This window comes from Dermochelys coriacea, chromosome 16, assembly GCF_009764565.3.
Source record: "Dermochelys coriacea isolate rDerCor1 chromosome 16, rDerCor1.pri.v4, whole genome shotgun sequence".
Taxonomy (NCBI): domain Eukaryota; kingdom Metazoa; phylum Chordata; order Testudines; family Dermochelyidae; genus Dermochelys; species Dermochelys coriacea.
In genome coordinates, this window is record NC_050083.1 from 11,653,105 (window position 1) to 11,673,586 (window position 20,482).

General features: G+C 42.5%; 1 protein-coding gene across 1 annotated transcript in view; it reads right to left on the minus strand.

Moving 5' to 3' along the window:
• Positions 1 to 16,929: 16,929 nt before the first annotated feature.
• The window catches only part of MEGF9 (multiple EGF like domains 9), a 78,351-nt gene continuing 74,798 nt past the window's right edge, over positions 16,930 to 20,482 (minus strand). Inside the window, exon 6 of the mRNA XM_038375005.2 lies at positions 16,930 to 18,257. Coding sequence (XP_038230933.1) covers positions 17,803 to 18,257 — 455 coding nt within the window. The 3' untranslated portion in view covers positions 16,930 to 17,802. The remainder of the gene's footprint in view (positions 18,258 to 20,482) is intronic.

The window sequence follows — 20,482 nt, forward strand, 5'->3', positions numbered from 1 at the left end:
AAGGGCAAAAAAAAAGGGGGGCGGGCCGTATGAGCAGCCGCCACATTTAACAGAAGAGCGGGGGAGGGTGTGACCCGGCGCCATCTTTAGACAGGGCAGGAAGGTGCGCATGGGAGTCGCCATCTTTAGCCAGGGCACAGTTGAAGTAGGCGGTATAGGGTGGAAATGGTTAGGATCCGACAGTGTGTCACAGGCTGTATAGCCCTCCAGACTCACTAAGATACTGCAGCCGCCTCTGGGGTGGAGAGCACCCCGCAAGGGGCAAAGGGGGCTTTGCCCCACAGTGGGGCAAGCAGGGCTACCTCCTCCCTTGCATAGCAGGCCCTGGCCGTGAAGCACAGGACCTGGGGTCTGCTTTTCAGAGCTGTTCAGCCCCCTCAACTCTTGACCAAAGGGGGAGAGGAGCAGCTCTGAAAGTGAGGCCCTCACTGTCTCATCCAGCCCCCCAGAGGGGGTTGCCAACTTTCTGATCCCAGAAAACTGAACACCCTTGCCCCGCCCCCTGCCCCGCCCCTGCCCCGAGGCCCCGCCCCCCTTGCTCACTCACTCATTTTCACCAGGCTGGGGCAGGGGGTTCCTGTTGGGTACGTGGGCTCTGGAGTGGGGCCAGGGATGAGGGGCTCGGGGTGCCGGAGGGGGCTCAGGGCTGGGGCAGAGGGTTGGAGTGCAGGGGGTGCGAGGGCTCTGGCTGGGGGTGCAGGCTCTGGGGTGGGGCCAGGGATGAGGGGTTTGAGGTGCTGGAGGGGGCTCAGAGCTGGGGCAGAGGGTTGGAGTGTCGGAGGGATTTGGGGCACGGGCTCTCAGCAGCGCTTACCTTGGGCAGCTCTGTCAGGAGGCTCCACGTGCTGCTCCGTTCACAGGTGCCGACTTTCGAAAGTGTCAGGGGGTGCTCGACCCCAGGTCCTGCCCCCATTCCACCCCTTCCCCTAAGATCCCACCCCACCCAGCCTTTTCCCGCCCCCACGCCACCGCTTCATCAAAGGCCCCGCCCCTGCTCCACCACTGCCCCTGTGCACGCCCTGTCCTCGCTCCTCCCCCTTCCCTCCCAGCTTCCTGCCTCCACACTGTGAAACGGCTGTTCACGGCAGGCAGGAGGCACAGGGAGGCGCTGATCCGTGGGGCCCACCAGTGGGCGGGAGGCGTTGGTGGGGTAGGAGGGAAGCTGATGGGGGGCTGCCAGTGGGTGCTCAGCACCCACCATTTTTCCCTATGCACAGGCACCACCACCGCAACTCCCATTGGGCACGGTTCCCAGCCAATGGGAGCTGCGGAGCCAGTGCTCGGGACGGGGGCAGCACACAGGGGCTCACTCTCTGCCTAGGGGCCAATGGGACATGCCAGCTGCTTCCGGGAGCTGGGCGGAGACAGGGCAGGGAGGGAGCCTGACAGCCCTGCTGCACCGCCGATCGGATTTTTAACTTTCCAGTCAGAGGTGCTAACCAGAGCCACTGGGGTCCCTTTTTGACAAGTCGTTCTGGTCAAAAACCGGATGCCTGGCAGGCCTACCCCCAGATGCACTGGATTCAATGGGATCCATTTTATTTTTGCAGAACAAAAGATGGCCACTCATGTCCCACTGTGCAATAGCCTCTTCATATTTAATATGTAATAAGTTAGTAACACCCAACCTTTGTGGAAGAATTAGGATATATCCCTTAAGTCCACTGAAATTTGGTACATTGGATTAAGAGAGAACAGAAACAGTAGAATACCATAGTACCATGTCTAAATTTTAGTGCCATTTCATCTCTGGGAACTGATTTAGAAAAACTTGAAACTATTATACCCAGCTAAAATAAAAACATGTAGTACCAGACACTCAAGTACTGCAATGCAAGGTATACATTTACCCAGGTACTATAGATAGATGGATTCAGAAGTTTATCAGAACTAAATCGACCAGTGTGATCTAGTCTGATCTTCTATATAGCATAGGCCATAGGACTTCCCTGAATTAAATCCTGTTTGAAGTAGTGCATATCTTTTAGAAAAACAATCAATCAATCTTGATTTTAAAATAGCCGGTGACGGAGAATCCACCACACCCCCAGGTAAATTGTTACGATGGTTAATAACCCTCAATGTTTTCAGCCACATGTTATACCTTTGTCTGCTAGGTTGAAGAACATGTTATCAAAATTTTGTTTGCCATATAGGTATTTATAAACTGTGATCAAGCTACCCCTTAACCTTCTGTTTGTTAAACTGTATAGATTAAGCTCCTTAAGTCTATCACTATAAGATGTTTCCCAAACCTTTAATCATTCTCATGGCTCTTCTCTGATGGAGACAGATTCTTTGTGTAACATACCTAATAAACAAGTATAAATCATAGAGCTATAGTTCCATCTAAAAGATCTGGTGCTGTCATATACAGGATATGGTGGGCTAATTATCAGTATGGCAAAAATCATGTGACTGTATGTAGTTACTAAAATCCCAGGATAAAATAATTTCAAAGCTTTTTGTTATATTAATAGCTGTATATAGTATAATACATGGATCTAAAACCAAGAGTTCTACTTCCATAATAATTCATCCTGAACACACAGTACTGTAAAATAATTTTTCTAAAATTGATTTTCTTGCCCAGTGAAGAGATAAAAGTCAGAAAGTAGTGTAGAAGAACTGGTATTTTGCCAAAATGATTTCTTAACTATACATTGCATCATTAGCCTGTGGTTTGTAGTCATAGGGGTGTTCCCTTTTCTCATTGGGTGTGTGCAATTTCTGTTACTTGAATACAACTGAAAGGCATAAGAGCCAATTTTTAAGATTATCTATTCCAGAAACATGCATGGTATATTTTTTCAAATGGATTATTTTACCTTTAAAAAAATAAAATGAAGGTGACCACCGCGTATGGAATTCTGTATTTCAACATTATTTTTACCTGTCATCATAGATGCAAATTTATATTTATTTAAATTTATGTATGAGAGATTATCTCAAATTTGTTTTTATTGTAACTAAGTATAATATTTCCATTTAGTTAGTGCGACATACACCTGTGCAAACTTGATCAATTTCTTCCTTTGGCGAGCACAGCAGCATGCTGACTTTGCATTAAAATGTTAAACTGTCACACATACACACAAATTGTACAGTAACAGAAATGAACTCGCACCCCAACGTCACTTATATGGTCCCCATTGCCATCGTATGCAAGTGCCTCACAATCATTAATTAAATAAATATATTTATCCTCTCTCGAGGTTCCTTCCCCACTCTGAACTCTAGGGTACAGATGTGGGGACCTGCATGAAAGACCCCCTAAACTTATTCTTACCAGCTTAGGTTAAAAACTTCCCCAAGGTACAAACTTTGCCTTGTCCTTGAACCATATGCTGCCACCACCAAGCGTGTTAAACAAAGAACAGGGAAAGAGCCCACTTGGAGACATCTTTCCCCAAAATATCCCCCCAAACCCTACACCCCCTTTCCAGGGGAAGGCTTGATAAAAATCCTCACCAATTTGTACAGGTGAACACAGACCCAAACCCTTGGATCTTCAGAACAATGAAAAATCAATCAGGTTCTTAAAAGAAGAATTTTAATTAAAGAAAAAGTAAAAGAATCACCTCTGTAAAATCAGGATGGTAAATACCTTATAGGGTAATCAGATTCAAAACATAGAGAATCCCTCTAGGCAAAACCTTAAGTTACAAAAAGACACAAAAACAGGAATATACATTCCATTCAGCACAGCTTATTTGACCATCAATTAAACAAAAGGAAATCTAACACATTTCTAGCTAGATTGCTTACTAACAGAAGTTCTAAGACTGCTTTCCTGATCTGTTCCCAGCAAAAGCATCAAACAGGCAGACAGATCCTCCCCCCGCCCTCCAGATTTGAAAGCATTTTGTCTCCTCATTGGTCATTTTGGTCAGGTGCCAGCCAGGTTATTTTAGCTTCTTAACCCTTTACAGGTGAAAGGGTTTTGCCTCTGGCCAGGAGGGATTTTATAGCACTGTATACTGAAAGGTGGTTACCCTTTCCTTTATTTTTATGACATCCTCACAACACCTATGTGGTAGGGAGGTGCTATTATCCTAGAGATGTTTAATGTTACATAGGAAGCCAAAGGCAGAGCTGGAAATTGAATATAGATCTCCCAAGTCCCAGACTAGCATTTTTACCCCTGGACCATCCTTTCTGTCTTCTTCGTCCTATCTTTATTCTAAGCAGCATATATATTAGTTGCTTTTTATATTTTGTTACCGAAGCTGGAGCTTTTCAACAATCACAGGGCTGTATTCCCTGTTATAGTTCTGGTCTTGCATACATTTGTGTGTGTTTAACTTTCCTCCCATAAGTATACCCCCTGAAGTCAGTAGAATTATAGACATGTGTAACTTTAAGTACACATGTAAGCATTCCCATAATGGGGGCTATAATAAAGAGACCTGATCCTGAAAACATATACCAATATGAGAAAATTCATTTATGCAAGTAGCTCCATTCACGTCAACAGGATTACCTGGGTGAGTAAAAGTTATTCATGTGTGTAAGTGTTAGCAGGATCAGGTCCTAAGATTGCTATGTTATGCTCTACTGTTACAGACAAAGCATTTCAATTGAAAGATGCTAGATTATTATTTTTTAAAAGCTGAGGCTTTATTAGAGTCTTAAGAGATGCCAACAAATGAATGCAAGAAATATGAGACATTAAAAAAAAAATCAATGGTCACTGAAGTTACATTTTTAAAAAATGAAAAATAAATGACAAACAAATGGTGACACACAGGAAAGACCAAAAAAGTGAAGAGATTAACAGCTCAAATCAAAAGAGGGCACTGATCAGTAAAATAAACACTGTAAAGTTAATCACACAGTTTATAGTAATTTTAAAGGGGGAAAAATACATAAGCATGTGCAAAGTTCCATTAGATAGCATTTGTATCTGATACAAATGAAATTCAGGGTAATGAATTAGTGCTGTAATTTGTGTAGGTTATTTTTTTTTTTTAATGTTGATGAAATTTTGAATTTTAAAGTTTAAAAAAGAAAAAATTGATAAAAGTTTTGCTATTTTCTCTTGTTTGTCACTGTACTATTGAAAATGCTCAAATTTGGAAACATCAACATTTTGAAATTTTGAAAAAAAATGCTGGGTTTTGTAACATTTTTCCCAATTTCTCCCACTGTTTTTTTTCAGTCAACCCTCGTGTTTGTGTGCCTCCGGGTCTTCTATTATCGTACAAATAGTACTGTATGTCTGTTGCTTTCATGTGTTACCTGCTTCCCGCAGCTCCCATTGGCCGGGAACGGCGAACCATGGCCACTGAGAGCTGCGGGCGGCTGTGCGAATGTAAACAAACTGTCTTGCGGCCTGCCAGCAAATTATCCTGATGGGCTGCGTGCAGCCCATGGGCCCCAAGTTGTCCACAACTGCTCTAACACGTGTGCCCTGCTATGAGCAACTAGGTGCGTTTGGGATTATTGTGTATGGTAGTTGTATTGTGGTCTGGGTTGTTGTATTGATTTGTGAGTGGGTGGGGTTGTGCTGGGAGATTTGTGTTGATTTGTGCGGGTGGCAAATGAGGGCTATGTGGTGCAGGAAGGGCCTGTGTGTGTTTGGGGTTATTCTGTCTGGGTTGTGTGGATTTGTATGGGTGGCAATTGGGCCCATGGGTGAGCAGCTGGTCCAAGTAATCTACCATCTGTGCAGTCTCCCTCATACAACCAATGAAACTATTGCATGTAAATAAGCTGTAGAGTAAGGGTGGTGATTGGTTGAGTTATCTCTGATATCACAAGGGCCTTGGGCTCTTGGCCGGGCATAGATACATCTTACTGTATGTGCATGCCATGTGGACATAATTCATAAAATCAAAATGTCTGAGAATTTAAAAATTGGATGGAAACAGATTGCAAAACTCAGTGATGATTCAACCCAGAGGCTCGTTCACCTGCGCATCTACCAATGTGATATACGCCATCATGTGCCAGCAATGCCCCTCTGCCATGTACATTGGCCAAACTGGACAGTCTCTACGTAAAAGAATGAATGGACACAAATCAGACGTCAAGAATTATAACATTCAAAAACCAGTTGGAGAACACTTCAATCTCTCTGGTCACTCGATCACAGACCTAAGAGTGGCTATACTTCAACAAAAAAGCTTCAAAAACAGACTCCAGGGAGAGACTGCTGAATTGGAATTAATTTGCAAACTGGATACAATTAACTTAGGCTTGAATAGAGACTGGGAATGGATGAGTCATTACACAAAGTAAAACTATTTCCCCATGGTATTTCTCCCTCCCACCCCACCCCCCACTGTTCCTCTGATATTCTTGTTAACTGCTGGAATTAGCCTACCTTGCTTGTCACCATGAAAGGTTTTCCTCCTTTCCCCCCCCTGCTGCTGGTGATGGCTTATCTTAAGTGATCACTCTCCTTACAGTGTGTATGATAAACCCATTGTTTCATGTTCTCTGTGTGTGTGTGTATATAAATCTCTCCTCTGTTTTTTCCACCAAATGAATCCGATGAAGTGAGCTGTAGCTCACGAAAGCTTATGCTCTAATAAATTTGTTAGTCTCTAAGGTGCCACCAGTACTCCTTTTCTTTTTGTGAATACAGACTAACACGGCTGCTACTCTGAAATCTGAATTAAAAGAATCCTCAGCCATGCCTGTAGCTGCTTCCATCGCTTCTTACTGACTCAGACATTTTAGGCTTGAGAGTGACACACTGAGTGACATTCCTGGATTATGTAGATATGTTTGTATATTTTAAAAGATATTTAAAACTTTCTGGTGGGATTTAAGCATTCACCTGCCACATTTGTAACATACCAATTGTAGTACTAGGCTAGTGCATGAGAGTCAGACTGTGAAACTGTTAAACATGAAACTGACTATTCTGCTTCTCTTGTCCAAATTTTTTTGGGCGGGAGGGAAGACCCCAGCGTCAATAATGAAAAGGTAAATACTTTGTTTAATGCTCTGCGGTATTACCTGTAATACAAGGAAGAACACCCTAGTGAGAGGTGCTTGCCTAATTCAAGTCTGCTGGATCAGACCCATGTTTATTTATTATATTTTTTTTTTTATTTGGACTGTTGGTTTTCACTTACTCACCCTAACCAGCTGGGCTACAGCAATGGTATTCTTAGCTCCCCAAATAAGCTTGGAAAATAAGCTTGGAACTGGGGCAAGCAAGTGAGCATGGACTACAGCACTTTCACCATCATCATCATTCTGGATTGCCATTCTTCTCCATGTCCATACAACTACTTTCTCTTCCAAGACAAACTGAAAGCCACGTACAAGCCTGTAAAAAAAAAAAAAAAAAATCACCCAACTTGCTAACAGGTGTGGTGCTGCGGTTCCCAACCACAGGTACACAGACCTCCACTGCTGCTGTACGCTTCCCCTCCCTACCTGTCCTAACCTTAGTGCAGTGGTGTTGCCCGCTTTTCATTTAGTTGTACATGTGCAGACACAAAACAGAGCTGGGGTTACAGTGCACAAAACTGATTGGGAAATGTCAGGCAATGGCTGGCAGAGCTGAGGACTTTCTCTCAACTGAGAGAAACAGAAAATCTTTGGTGCTATGCAGTTGGGGTCTGATCCTGTGAAGTACTGAGGGCTTTGAACTCCTGTTGACTTCGATGCGAGTTCAGTGTGCTCCTTACCTTGTAGCAGTGGGTCCTATGCTGTGATGCTTTCAATCGCTGCTGGTCTGAAGTCAGTTGCAAAAGCAAGGCTGCCATATGGCAGCAGAATCTAATCAGGTCAGGGTGGTTCAAAATTTCTTATGGAACATTAGGATGGATATTAGAGAGATCTTAAAATGTGTGAGTCTGTTTACTTGGTACAAAAAATGAGCCAATTACTGATGTTAAATGAAGAACTATATATATTATAAAAAGAAAAGAAAGAAGGACCTGTGGCACCTTAGAGACTAACACATTTATTTGAGCATAAGCTTTTATGAGCTACAGCTCACTTCATCAGATGCATTCAGTGGAAAATACAGTGAGGAGATTTATATACACAGAGAACATGAAACAATGGGTGTTACCATACACACTGTAACAAGAGTGATCAGGTAAGGTGAGCTATTACCAGCAGGAGAGCGGGGGGAGGGGGGAACCTTTTGTAGTGATAATCAAGGTGGTATTCTATCTGCTACCCTAGATCCATAAACCTGGAAATCCTGGATGCCCCATCATCTCAGACATTGGCACCCTGACAGCAGGATTGTCTGGCTATGTAGACTCCCTCCTCAGGCCCTACGCTACCAGCACTCCCAGCTATCTTCGAGACACCACTGACTTCCTGAGGAAACTATGATCCATCGGTGATCTTCCTGAAAACACCATCCTGGCCACTATGGATGTAGAAGCCTCTACACCAACATTCCACACAAAGATGGGCTACAAGCCGTCAGGAACAGTATCCCCGATAATGTCACGGCTAACCTGGTGGCTGAGCTTTGTGACTTTGTCCTCACCCATAACTATTTCACATTTGGGGACAATGTACACCTTCAAATCAGCGGCACTGCGATGGGTACCCGCATGGCCCCACAGTATGCCAACATTTTTATGGCTGACTTAGAACAATGCTTCCTCAGCTCTTGTCTCCTAATGCCCCTACTCTACTTGCGCTACATTGATGACATCTTCATCATCTGGACCCATGGAAAAGAAGCCCTTGAGGAATTCCACCATGATTTCAACAATTTCCATCCCACCATCAACCTCAGCCTGGACCAGTCCACACAAGAGATCCACTTCCTGGACACTAGGGTGCTAATAAGCGATGGTCACATAAACACCACCCTATATCGGAAACCTACTGACCGCTATTCCTACCTACGTGCCTCTAGCTTTCATCCAGATAATACCCCACGATCCATTGTCTACAGCCAAGCTCTACGATATAACCGCATTTGCTCCAACCCCTCAGACAGAGACAAACACCTACAAGATCTCTATCATGCATTCTTACAACTACAATATCCACCTGCTGAAGTGAAGAAACAGATGGACAGAGCCAGAAGAGTACCCAGAAGTCACCTACTACAGGAAAGGCCCAACAAAGAAAATAACGCAACGCCACTAGCCATCACCTTCAGCCCCCAACTAAAACCTCTCCAACGCATCATCAAGGATCTACAACCTATCCTGAAGGACGACCCATCACTTTCACAGATCTTGGGAGACAGGCTAGTCCTTGCTTATAGACAGCTCCCCAACCTGAAGCAAATACTCACCAGCAACCACACACCACACAAGAGAACCACTAACCCAGGAACCTATCCTTGCAACAAAGCCCGTTGCCAACTCTGTCCACATATCTATTCAGGGGACACCATCATAGTGCCTAATCACATCAGCCACACTATCAGAGGCTCGTTCACCTGCGCATCTACCAATGTGATATATGCCATCATGTGCCAGCAATGCCCCTCTGCCATGTACATTGGCCAAACTGGACAGTCTCTAAGAAAAAGAATAAATGGACCCAAATCAGACGTCAAAAATTATAACATTCAAAAACCAGTTGGAGAACACTTCAATCTCTCTGGTCACTCGATTACAGACCTAAAAGTGGCAATTCAACAAAAAAAACTTCAAAAACAGACTCCAACAAGAGACTGCTGAATTGGAATTAATTTGCAAAGTGGATACAATTAACTTAGGCTTGAATAAAGACTGGGAGCAATTGGGTCATTACACAAAGAAAAACTATTTCTTGTCAACTGCTGGAAATGGCCCACCTTGATTATCACTACAAAAGGTTTCTCCCTGCCCCCTCCAACTCTCCTGCTGGTAATAGCTCACCTTACCAGATCGCTCTAGTTACAGTGCATATGGTAACACCCATTGTTTCATGTTCTCTGTGTATATAAATCTCCCCACTGTATTTTCCACTGAGTGCATCCGACGAAGTGAGGTGTAGCTCACGCAAGCTTATGCTCAAATAAATTTGTTAGTCTCTAAGGTGCCACAAGTCCTCCTTTTCTTTTTGCGGATACAGACTAACACGGCTGCTACTCTGAAACCTGTCTATATATATATATATATATATATATATATATATATATATTATAGTTCTTCATTGATCAATAAATTGGCTAATAATTGACTAAGATAAAGGCTAAACAATGTTAATCTGATTAGCAGAAGGCAAGTCGTTAACTGCTTATATATGAATGAATGACATATGGCATTAAATCAGTGACAATCAACAACTCTCTAGGCAACTCAATTACCTTTCAAGTGATATAGGCCAGTGCAGCATATGTACTGCAAAAGAGACACCCATATGTTTCTGCAGACACATGCTGTGTAGTCATCCTGATGAACCACAAATGAAATCAGCTGGCCCACCTTTGAGAAGGTAAATGTACATTTGGCTTGCAAAGGGATAACTCTTTCTGATCAAACAAAAAGATAAAAACAATCAAATGGACCATTAACTGGAGTTATGGGCAATTTCCATGGGGTTACTACAATGTCTATTTTACAAAATCTGCAGCAGCACCATAAAAGTTGTGAAGGAAAAATATGTATTGTTTTGAAGCAGTTAATGACTTGCCTTCTGCTAATCAGATTAACATTGCTTAGCCTTATCTTAATTAGCTGTATGTTTTAGGAGATTATAGTAAATTCTCATACCAACAAGTTGTATGGGAGAAGCCTATCATCCATCCTACTCTGACTGAGCTCTTTGCCATTTCAGAAATGAAGTACAAAATGAAGGGGATTAATGGAGACCTCGTCACTGCATATGTGATTATGTGGATCCACAGGCCAAAGTCTCAGAAGGAAAAGTGCAACAGGTGTACACCTCACTACAGCCCAAGGGTTGTAATATCAGTGGCAGAATAATTGTGTTCATGCTTAGCCTATTTACCTGGGCTTTCCTCAGAGGAACAGGATTTGCTGCAATGTTCTCAAGTCATTCCATAATGAGCCTGATCCTCTCACTAATAGCCTGATCCTTTTCCCATTCAAGTCAAGAGCAAAATTCCCATTGATTTACAAGATCAAGCCCTTTCACTGGTGTAATCAGGAGTATATTAAACCATATAACTATAAAAGTGTAGAGAATAAGAAACTCAAGTCCTTCATTTTTAAAACCCCAGTTCAGTAAAGCACTTAACACATGCACACATTCTTAATTCCCATTAATTTATCCCAATTACTTAAGTGCTTTGCTGAATCAGGGACAAAGAGCTTCACAAATAACACTCAGTGGCAATAGCAGTCTTGCCATTTGGTATTTACCTCTCCATTGTGAGTGGGACTTAACTTCTTAACAGTGACAAGTGAGAAAGAACTGTAAAGGTTCCAGAAGCAAAGATATAAAAATCTTTTTTGTGGGTATAAACAGCCTTTCTAAATCATCAACTCCTCAGCAGCAGATTCCAGAGATACCTGGTCCACACAGAGTTCCTTTGAAGATCCCAATGTAGATCTGGATAACACCCATGATACTATGGTCTTCTCTAATTTCATTTTTACATGGTTGTATACTTTTATGCCAAAAATAAATCTGTACCAGTATTACAGCCCTACAGTGAGTAGAGACTCATTGACTGACAAGCTACTGAGCGGAAAAATTGGTATGTGTTAACAAGAATATAAAGAAAAAATAAATAATCATTTCATAGGGCTTTTTTAAAAAAAACAACACATAATATGGCAGGATATGAATTGTGTTGGTAAATGTTTGGTGTTAAAAAACACTTCAGGCATAATTTTGATCTCACTTATATAGAGCAGGAATAACATCATTGTCATGAATGGAGTTATTGATACCCGGTCACATTCAAGCCCTTAGGACTCAATCCAACTGTAACTTAGGTCAATGGAAAAACTCCCCATTGACTTCATATGGGGCTTGGAAGCAGCCCTTAGACTATATTTAAAAACAAAACAAAAACAAACTCCCAGGTGGTTTAGATACAAATTATATACATTTTTATTCATTTTAAATAACATTCTTCTGTATAAATTCTGACATATTCAAATCAAACACAGCTTTTTTAGAAATAATTTGTAAGCTTAGTATATGCTTAGGAGACACCTTATTTGGATGTGTTGCAAGACTGCTGGATTTTAATTGGGAGCGAGTGTAATTTTAATGTTTTAGGCCCATGTTTTATTTTAATTGGAGACATAAATAGCGGAGTTTCTTGGAAGCTAACTGCTTTATATCAGAGGTCAACTGCCCCAGAATGCCATTACAATGGTAAAGACGCTCCATCCTGCCTCAAATGACCTCTGAGGGTCTAAGTTTATTTTGCCTGGACCAGGGGAGTGACTATTTCAATATAGGACACCTCAAGATAACTCCCCAGGCCTAGAACTTCATGCAGTTATTTCTAGCTATGATGGTTCATGAGATTTAAGACTTTAAATTCACATTAGCCCCATTATATTTTTATATGTTTGCCACATCCTGTGCTCATAGAATAGCATCCTACCTTGTGATCCAGCCAGGGTGGCCTTATGCATATTATAAAATTACAGTTTTTACCCTTCACCCACTCCATTAGAGGAGTCTTTTTGTTCTCAGGTACTTGACTATGGAATTTCAGTTGCCTCACCCAGACCAGCGGGAACATGTGCCATAATGGCGCTCACTTCTCAGGATATGGGCATAAGATCATTACCATTAGGAACAGCAGCCACTGATCTTTCAGTATCATATTTCTCTGGACTGCCATGTCCCCCTATTACTCCATCTGCACCATGCACACATCGCTAGTGCATCATACCACCCACTGTCTCACCCAAAATGAATGATGATGTCCTGCAGGACTGCATACTAGTCAGTTAGCTGCTAGCAGGTGGAACAGAAGTAACCACCAGCAGTGTGGGTATCTGTACTAGGAAGGTCTGATGACCAGCTGGCCTAGTGGTCAGCTCATGGCCTTACGGTTTCTGCTAGTCTAGTCATCCCAGAGGGGTCCGAGCTGCAGCCTCAATCACCTCCTCATGCTCTAACTGCTCTGTCACCATTCAGTCATTACAAAGGAGCCAGGGGACAAAGGTAGAGGGACCCAGATTCACCCAATCCAGCAGGTCCCGAACCAGGGCCATTGGAGTTTATCAAACTGTCCTGCCAAGTTACTGAGCTACCCCAAATTACATTTCCCCCAGGTCATTTCCTACCAGTCTTAAGCTCCTCAATTTGGGGCATCATCACTGGCTTAGTAGACTCTCCTCAGTCTCTCAGGGCTTTCAACTCCCAAAGATCAAGTAGGGGGCTCTCCAAGTCCCTACTGCTAGAGCAGCCTTCACAAAGCTGTTACCACTCCTGGCACAACATCAGCCTCACTTCCTGGTTACTACATGCAGCTCATGTCCCCCTGGACAACCTGTCTCCTTTTAAACTCTTCCTCCACTGGGAACATGCCTTGCACCTGTTGAGGGGTGGGGCCTCCCAAGTCCAGTATCGCTCTCTTGCCTGCTCTGGTTGAGCGTGAGGCCTGTAAATGCCATCACAGTATCAATATTGATACTTCAGCCATCTGTGCCCAGGACCCTAGATGCCTCACCCCTAACTTGATGATTCGCCTCTCCACTGGCTCTACTGCACCGGCGCTGTCCTCTTCCTACTTATCTGTGCAAGTTCCAAGCTGCTATGGCACAGACACTGCATCACAGGAAGCTCTGTGGCAAGTTATAAAATGCACGAAACGCCCGGAGGACTTTGGTAGGCTGAGGCAGTTGCCAGTGGACATTTCAGGCCGGGCGCTATGTCAGGGTGCACACTAAGCTGCTCAAGATATACAACTAGCTCGTTTTCGTCCTCCCTTTGTAAAGATGCTCAGGTATGTGGTTAACAGAGGGGATACAAGCAGACTCCATACCCAGCGATCACAGAATTAGGCTGAACCTCAAGGAGGGGAGTTTCTCTTTACTCTTTCTTTAGTTGTGTTTTGATTTCTTATCTGGTTATTCATATCAGTAAAAGGATGTGACTGACCAACTATTTTTGTTTCTTCTGCTGAGTCATTTCACCCTCCTATAGGCATCCTTCCTAGTGCCTCACCTTTGGGAGGTTTCCAGTCTCTGCTAGGCTGAGGTTAGTTCCACATCAAAGCCTGTTATATAACAGATAGAGTATCCCTCCCACAGTCCCAGTAAGGTCAGTCTGGTTTTGAAAAGTTTTATGCAAGTAGGGTCCAAAGGAAAGACTCAATTGACTTCTGGAGGCTTTGGATCAGACTCCCAGGATGTCTATGAGATGTTTTCTCAAAATTTGTGAGATAATTTGCCATCAGCAACGTATCCCAAATACTATTGCCCTCCCACCATTACAAAGTGGAAGATGAACTGACCTCCTCACTCTATCAAACATGGGCTCGGAGATGGTGCCTTCATATTCATTTATCTTGTTTTGCTTATAAGGCAGAAAAGGGCCAGAACCAAAACCCCAGATCCAGATACCACCATTTTTAATAGTGGGATAGGAGGGGTTAGTATCTGAACTCAGAAGCAAACTCTGCAGCTGGCCACTCGCTCTATAATGGGAGAGAACCAAAAACCAGGATCTGAAATCCAAATAAGAAGCGTCCCATCCCTGTTATAAACTAGCCTGCAGGCTTTCCAAGGTTTCAGGAAGGAACATTTGGTAGCAGTTCTTCTCTTCTTTGCAAACTCTCCTCAAGCTTCCCCAAAAGACTTCTGACACACCATAGCGCTCACTCTTTCTTTGCATGTCAGCATTATTGCTCTATGAACTATTTCCAGAATCTAAAACGGGGGGTCATTAAAATCTCCTATGAAAAGTTATTTTTTTCACAGTGTAAAGATCAGGCAAGTAGATATTACAAAAGGACACTGCCAAGTAATTATATACCGTTTTTAGTCATTTCTCTCCATTGTCATTAATCCGCACTTCAAAAGCTTCATGTGCAATCTATGATTTTCCTTTGTCTTTTTTCCCCTTCTATTTTATCACTTAAAACATCTCTGAATGATTTGAATCCAACTTCTTATAAATTTAGGACCTGATCCCAAGCCCACAGCAGGGACTGGGAGACTTTCCATTGACTTCAGCGGGCTTTGGATATGGCTTATACATGGTCTATCACACCCTCCTATCACTATTTTCCTTGCCCTCCATCTCAAATTCCCTTTGTTACGTTCACGTGTGCCACATCTTAAATTAGACTGTAATATCTTTTGGGGGCAGGGATTGTAATTTATTGTGTGTACCTACAGTACCTAGCACAATGCATCCCCAACCCTGACTGAGGTCCTTAGGCACCAGTGGAATACAAACAGAATAAATAAATTAAATAAATAAATAAATAAATAGTATTCTCCTTTTCCACTCTCTTTCTGATGATGCATAAGCCAGCGATAGCTCAACTTGGTTAACTACCTTGTTTATCAGCAGCATGGTTTTTAAACATTTGCAAAACGCCACCACCCATGCATCACAGCTGTATTCGTGATGTGAGGGCAGGTTAGGAAAAGGATTTGATTCGTGACTGTTAAACATTAATTGTATTAATTTTCATAGGACAGTAACCGTTTGCCAAACTCAGAAAAAAAATCAAATGATCTCATTCAAACTCCATTAAAGTGAATGGGAGGCTTTCCATTGTCTTTAATGGAAGCTGGATTGGGCCTAAAGACAGCCTGTGAGTACAGTGAAAAGAATAAGGGAGAGAGATTGGATGTGGCTCTTGAAAAGGACCACGTGCCAAGCTGGTGCGTGTGAGGCACACTGAAGAAAGGTAGGGTGGAGCTGAGGTGCCCCATGGCATTATTTTTACACTGCAGTGATACAGACAGAATGTGTAAGGGGTCACTGAAAGGAGCAAACTATCCAGTGCCCCTTACACCTGCTAGGGAAAGGTTCTCCCCCCATTGCCTGCTGCCAGCGGTTAACAGGACAGGAGAGAGGGTCTATGCAGGGATCATGGCGTGCTGTTAGGAGTTCTAACCAGTTGCTCACAGGCCATGATTGTCAGCATTCTTCCTCGGTGGTGCATGGATGTATGTTCATCATCTACATTACACCTACGCATAGGAGCCTGTATTCAGGCCTACATCTTAAAGTCACCTGGGGGAACAAGAAGGCAACCTGCTTCCATGTGGCTATCTCCATTCTGCTGAGTCAGAAAAGGACTGTCAGCTGTTAACTGTGTTCCCTCTGTTAACAGCTGGTCTGTCTCTGTACCAGAACAGTAGGACTTTGCATCACCAATGGACCTTTGTGTGTTTCTTGGCAACTGAGCCTCCTGCCTCTCCCCAGCAAACAACAGCTTAAAGCTATAAGAACTTCTAGGCATAAATTGCCTGACAGCGTCTATACAATTAATTTTTTTAACTCAAATTTTGCAATAAAGAACCAGATCTGGTAAACTCTTAGGTGATGTCCTCGTTCCATTGAAGTCAATGGGAGTGTTGCCATTATCTTCAACCGGGGCAGGGCAAAGCTCAGCACCTCTGACAAGCCTTGCTCACACCCAGCAGTCTTTATTCACACGAGCAGTCTCGTGGACTTCAAAGGAATTATGCATGTGAACAACAACAGCACATGTTCATCATGGTTTTCAGATCAAGCCATAAATAATTATGTATTTATAACAGCATGTTTGCCTTTTGTGTGGGCATTTCACAGCAAATTACCAAATGTTACACCTCATCTCTGAAAACTGACTAGTCTCTATTCGTGATACTACGGTCCATACCTTTAAAGGAGCCAGGGAGTTTCAACTGTTACAGATAACGAGTAGGAAACAGACAACTTTAAAAAAATTTCAGTGAAATCAGAAGAAGAACTTTAAATGATGGGTGTTTGCCAGAGTCCCAGCTCCAGCAATATTACCATCTGATTTACACAATGTTAAACAATTCCCATATTTTTTACAATGCCACTAACCGCTGTACAGATAAAATCTAGATGATAAAATATGACTCATGATTTTTTTTAACAAATAATTATAAATACAATGGAGAGATGATATATTACATTTTATGTACAGAACACACCATTTCTGTCAGGGTAGGATATTAAGCCTAGCTTTTATTTGTACACGTGACCCTGAGATGTCTTGTCGTCTTCCCTTGTACAGTATGTATACAAGTTCATTAACTCCTTCTACTGAAAATGGATTTCCGTGTTTTAATAGTATCGTCACTTTGTATGAGAACTCAGAAAGGGAAAAGAGTGATTGCCCACCCCCCCAAAATTTTCATGATTGATTGTTTCTGCTCCCCAAATTGTTGGAAAACTGAACATGGTGACTTTAGTATGTGTGTAACATTTACTCATTTAGAAGTCACTTAGCAGTACAGTGAAATGAACAGGATTTCCCTTTTTATATATAAAAACACAAATTCATACCAGGAAATAAAATGAAGTCTTTACAAAAGTCTATCTTCTGAAAACCTGCTGTTAATTAAACAGGCTGCTTTTCAAAATATAGGCTACTGGTGTAGGCCTTAGCTTGGCTGGAAGTCAAAGTAGCTTTTGATTAATCAGGGGCATTGGTTACTACCCCCCCCATCTTTTCATATAAAAATATACTTTAAAGTCAGCATAATTTCATGGAAAGTCCTTAGCAATGAATTCTATGGATCGTCATGGAAAACAATACACTGAATGCATTTCGTAATTTTACCTGAAATTCATGTGCACTACACTCCTTTCCTGCTCAACAGCAAGCTACACCATGCCTGACGTAAAAGAGTACGTGGGTAGAAAATTCCTTTGCTTGGAGCCTTGGTACAGATTTCGATACCCATTCAACGAGGACTGTAATTTTTTTAAGCCGACTTTGGAAAAGCTGGAATGACTCTTGTTTTAAGCTTTATAGTTATGCATGGGAGTTGTCAGCGTCAACTGTCCATTTGGTGCCACTTCATTTCCGTCATCCTCCAGTAAGCCTGAAACATCAGCGTTGGGTATGCTGTCATGGTAGCTGCTAAAACTAATGTTGTCCTCCTTGAGCTCAATGGTCCAAAAAGGAGCATTAAGTTTTCTGTTTTGATATTCACGGTACATGTAGACAGCACCCACAAATCCCATCAACAGGATCACAACAATGATGATAACTGTCAAAATAATTATGTTAAATTGAGTCCAGGAGACGTCTGCTAATGCAGAGGTACTATTGTCAGAGGAGTTGATAGGAAATATAGTCTGCACAGTTGTTGGCGCTAACGTACTGTTTATCACGGTAGTTGAAAATGAAGTTGGCCGGCTGGTGTTGGGAGCAGCAGTTATAAACCCTCTAGGTTCAGGACCAGGAATGACTTCTACAAATGCAAAAAAGATACATAAATAAATACATATACGAACAATAAAATACATGGTGAGCCATGACTGGAGAACAGGAAATAAATGGCTCTGCCTTTTCATCACTGTTAGTATGAGTGCAACAAACTAAAATTTTAAAGTCAGAATTGTTCAGGTCCCATTTATACATCAAAGTATTTGGCCAGATTTTCAAGATAGCTCAGCGCATTGAGGGCTGAGTTCTTTTGAAACTCCGATCATAAGCATCACAATGGGAGCTGCTGGGTGCTGAATACTTTTGAAAACCTCCTCCTTGTTTAGGTCCCCAAATAGGAGCTGCGCTCTTTAGAAAATCTGGCCCAGATTGTGGGTGCTCTGCTCTTGAAAATCTGGTCCACCAGACCTCGATCACTCATGATGAATGCAAGTGCAACTCATTGGGTGAAATGTTGGCTCTACAAAGTCGGAGGTAGTTTTTCCCATTCAGTGGAGCCAGGTTTTCACCCATACAAAAGGTTTTCTGAAGAGATCTTTTACTAGTAGGGGGAGAATCTAGTCTAGGATTGGATACTAGTGAGGAGGAGAATCGCCTCTGAAAAGCTAATTTGATACAGGCAACAGGAGTTGGGGATGATCAGCCCCTAAGTGCCAGCAGTAGGAGAGTGATTATACTTTAAAGCCCAGGGATGGATTTAGAGGTGGAAAGATCCCTAACCAGAACATGTTACAACTAGACAGAGGATTTAGAATGTTTCTGCTCCATGGACTAAGTCCTGCTCTCAGCTACATCCATCCCACTCCATCCATTTTAATGTGATTGCTTGAATGTAATTAAGAAGAGAATTTGGTCCTGTCTATCTTAGGTATTTTTATACCACCAACCACTGCAGTATTGAGCCACTGAATAAAGTCCTTAATAAAAAGCTATTACAAGTTATTAAAGGTCAACCTCCAATAAGGTTCCCACACAAAACAGTCTAGTTAGAAGACAGTTAAGGTTAAAACGTTGTTGACACAACCTAATTGACTAGCTTTAAGCTTCCTTATCATATACACATTAAAATATATGCTAGCCATTAGACACTCTAGACATGCACAGTGAAGGTATCCACCCAGCTCCTCTCCATCATATAATAAATGACCATTGGCTCTCACCCAGACCAATTTCTACCATCACTCAACCTTAGCTTTGTCTCACTAGTGGTTTAATTAGACTGTGGTGTTGATGGCATTGTTATGAATGTGCATGCTGTTTGGAAAATGCACGCTGTCGGATTTATAAGTTCTCAGGGCCCCATCTTGCTCCCATTGAAGCGAGTGGTAAAATTCCCAGTGACTTCAGCTATGCAGGATTGGAGCCTACGACCCCAAGCAACTGAAAATAGGCAGGGTTAGAATGAACACACTTATTCAGTCTTCCCTATAGCAGTCAGTGCCATTTCCACTAGAATATTCCAACAACATTTAATTATATGAAATCAAGAGAAGGAGGAAGCTAGTATAGCTCTGTGAGATGAATTATTATGGTGAAATGGAGCCTTCATCCACAAAAGTTTGCTGCAGTACTTGAGCAGACAGATCTGTGATGTCAGCTGCTGCGTTCACACCACTAGTCGCTGATCCCTGAGCCCAGTACTTCATGGATCCAAATTAAAGGAGCTCAGAAGATCATGGCCCAAATCCCAGGTGCTTCAAGGATCCTGCCTTAGTCTGCTCTTGTGACTAAGCAAATATAAAGGATCAGATTTCATGAGTGGCTAATTATTTTTGGTGCTCCAGTTTTCTCAGTATCCAACTAGGACTCCTTAAAAGGGCATGCTGAGCATCCACCCCCTGAAAATTAGACCCCTTTTAATTGCCTCAAGTTGGGCTGCCCAAAATTGAAACCTCCAAATTCACTAGTCACTTCTGAAAATCTTGGCCCTAAAATCTGCTAGCATGCAGTGCCTCCAGCATCTCCGCTCATGGTCGAGCACCATTCAGCAAACAGGGAACAAAAATGCAGATCTTTTAAATATTAACATGGAAAGGAAAACAGGTGTCAAGGAAACATGAGAGCTGCCTCAGCTGCATGTGAGACAGGAGGGCAGTATTTTCCCAAGTCAGTTATCAGCTATCTCACCATGTCATTAAAGTGGCAGGAGAGGTGCAGGCTGGAAAGGGTCATTCAAAGGCAAAGGCATGTGTGTTACTATGGAACAAGGTCACTCAGTCCCTTTAACACAAAACCAATGCATTAGAACGG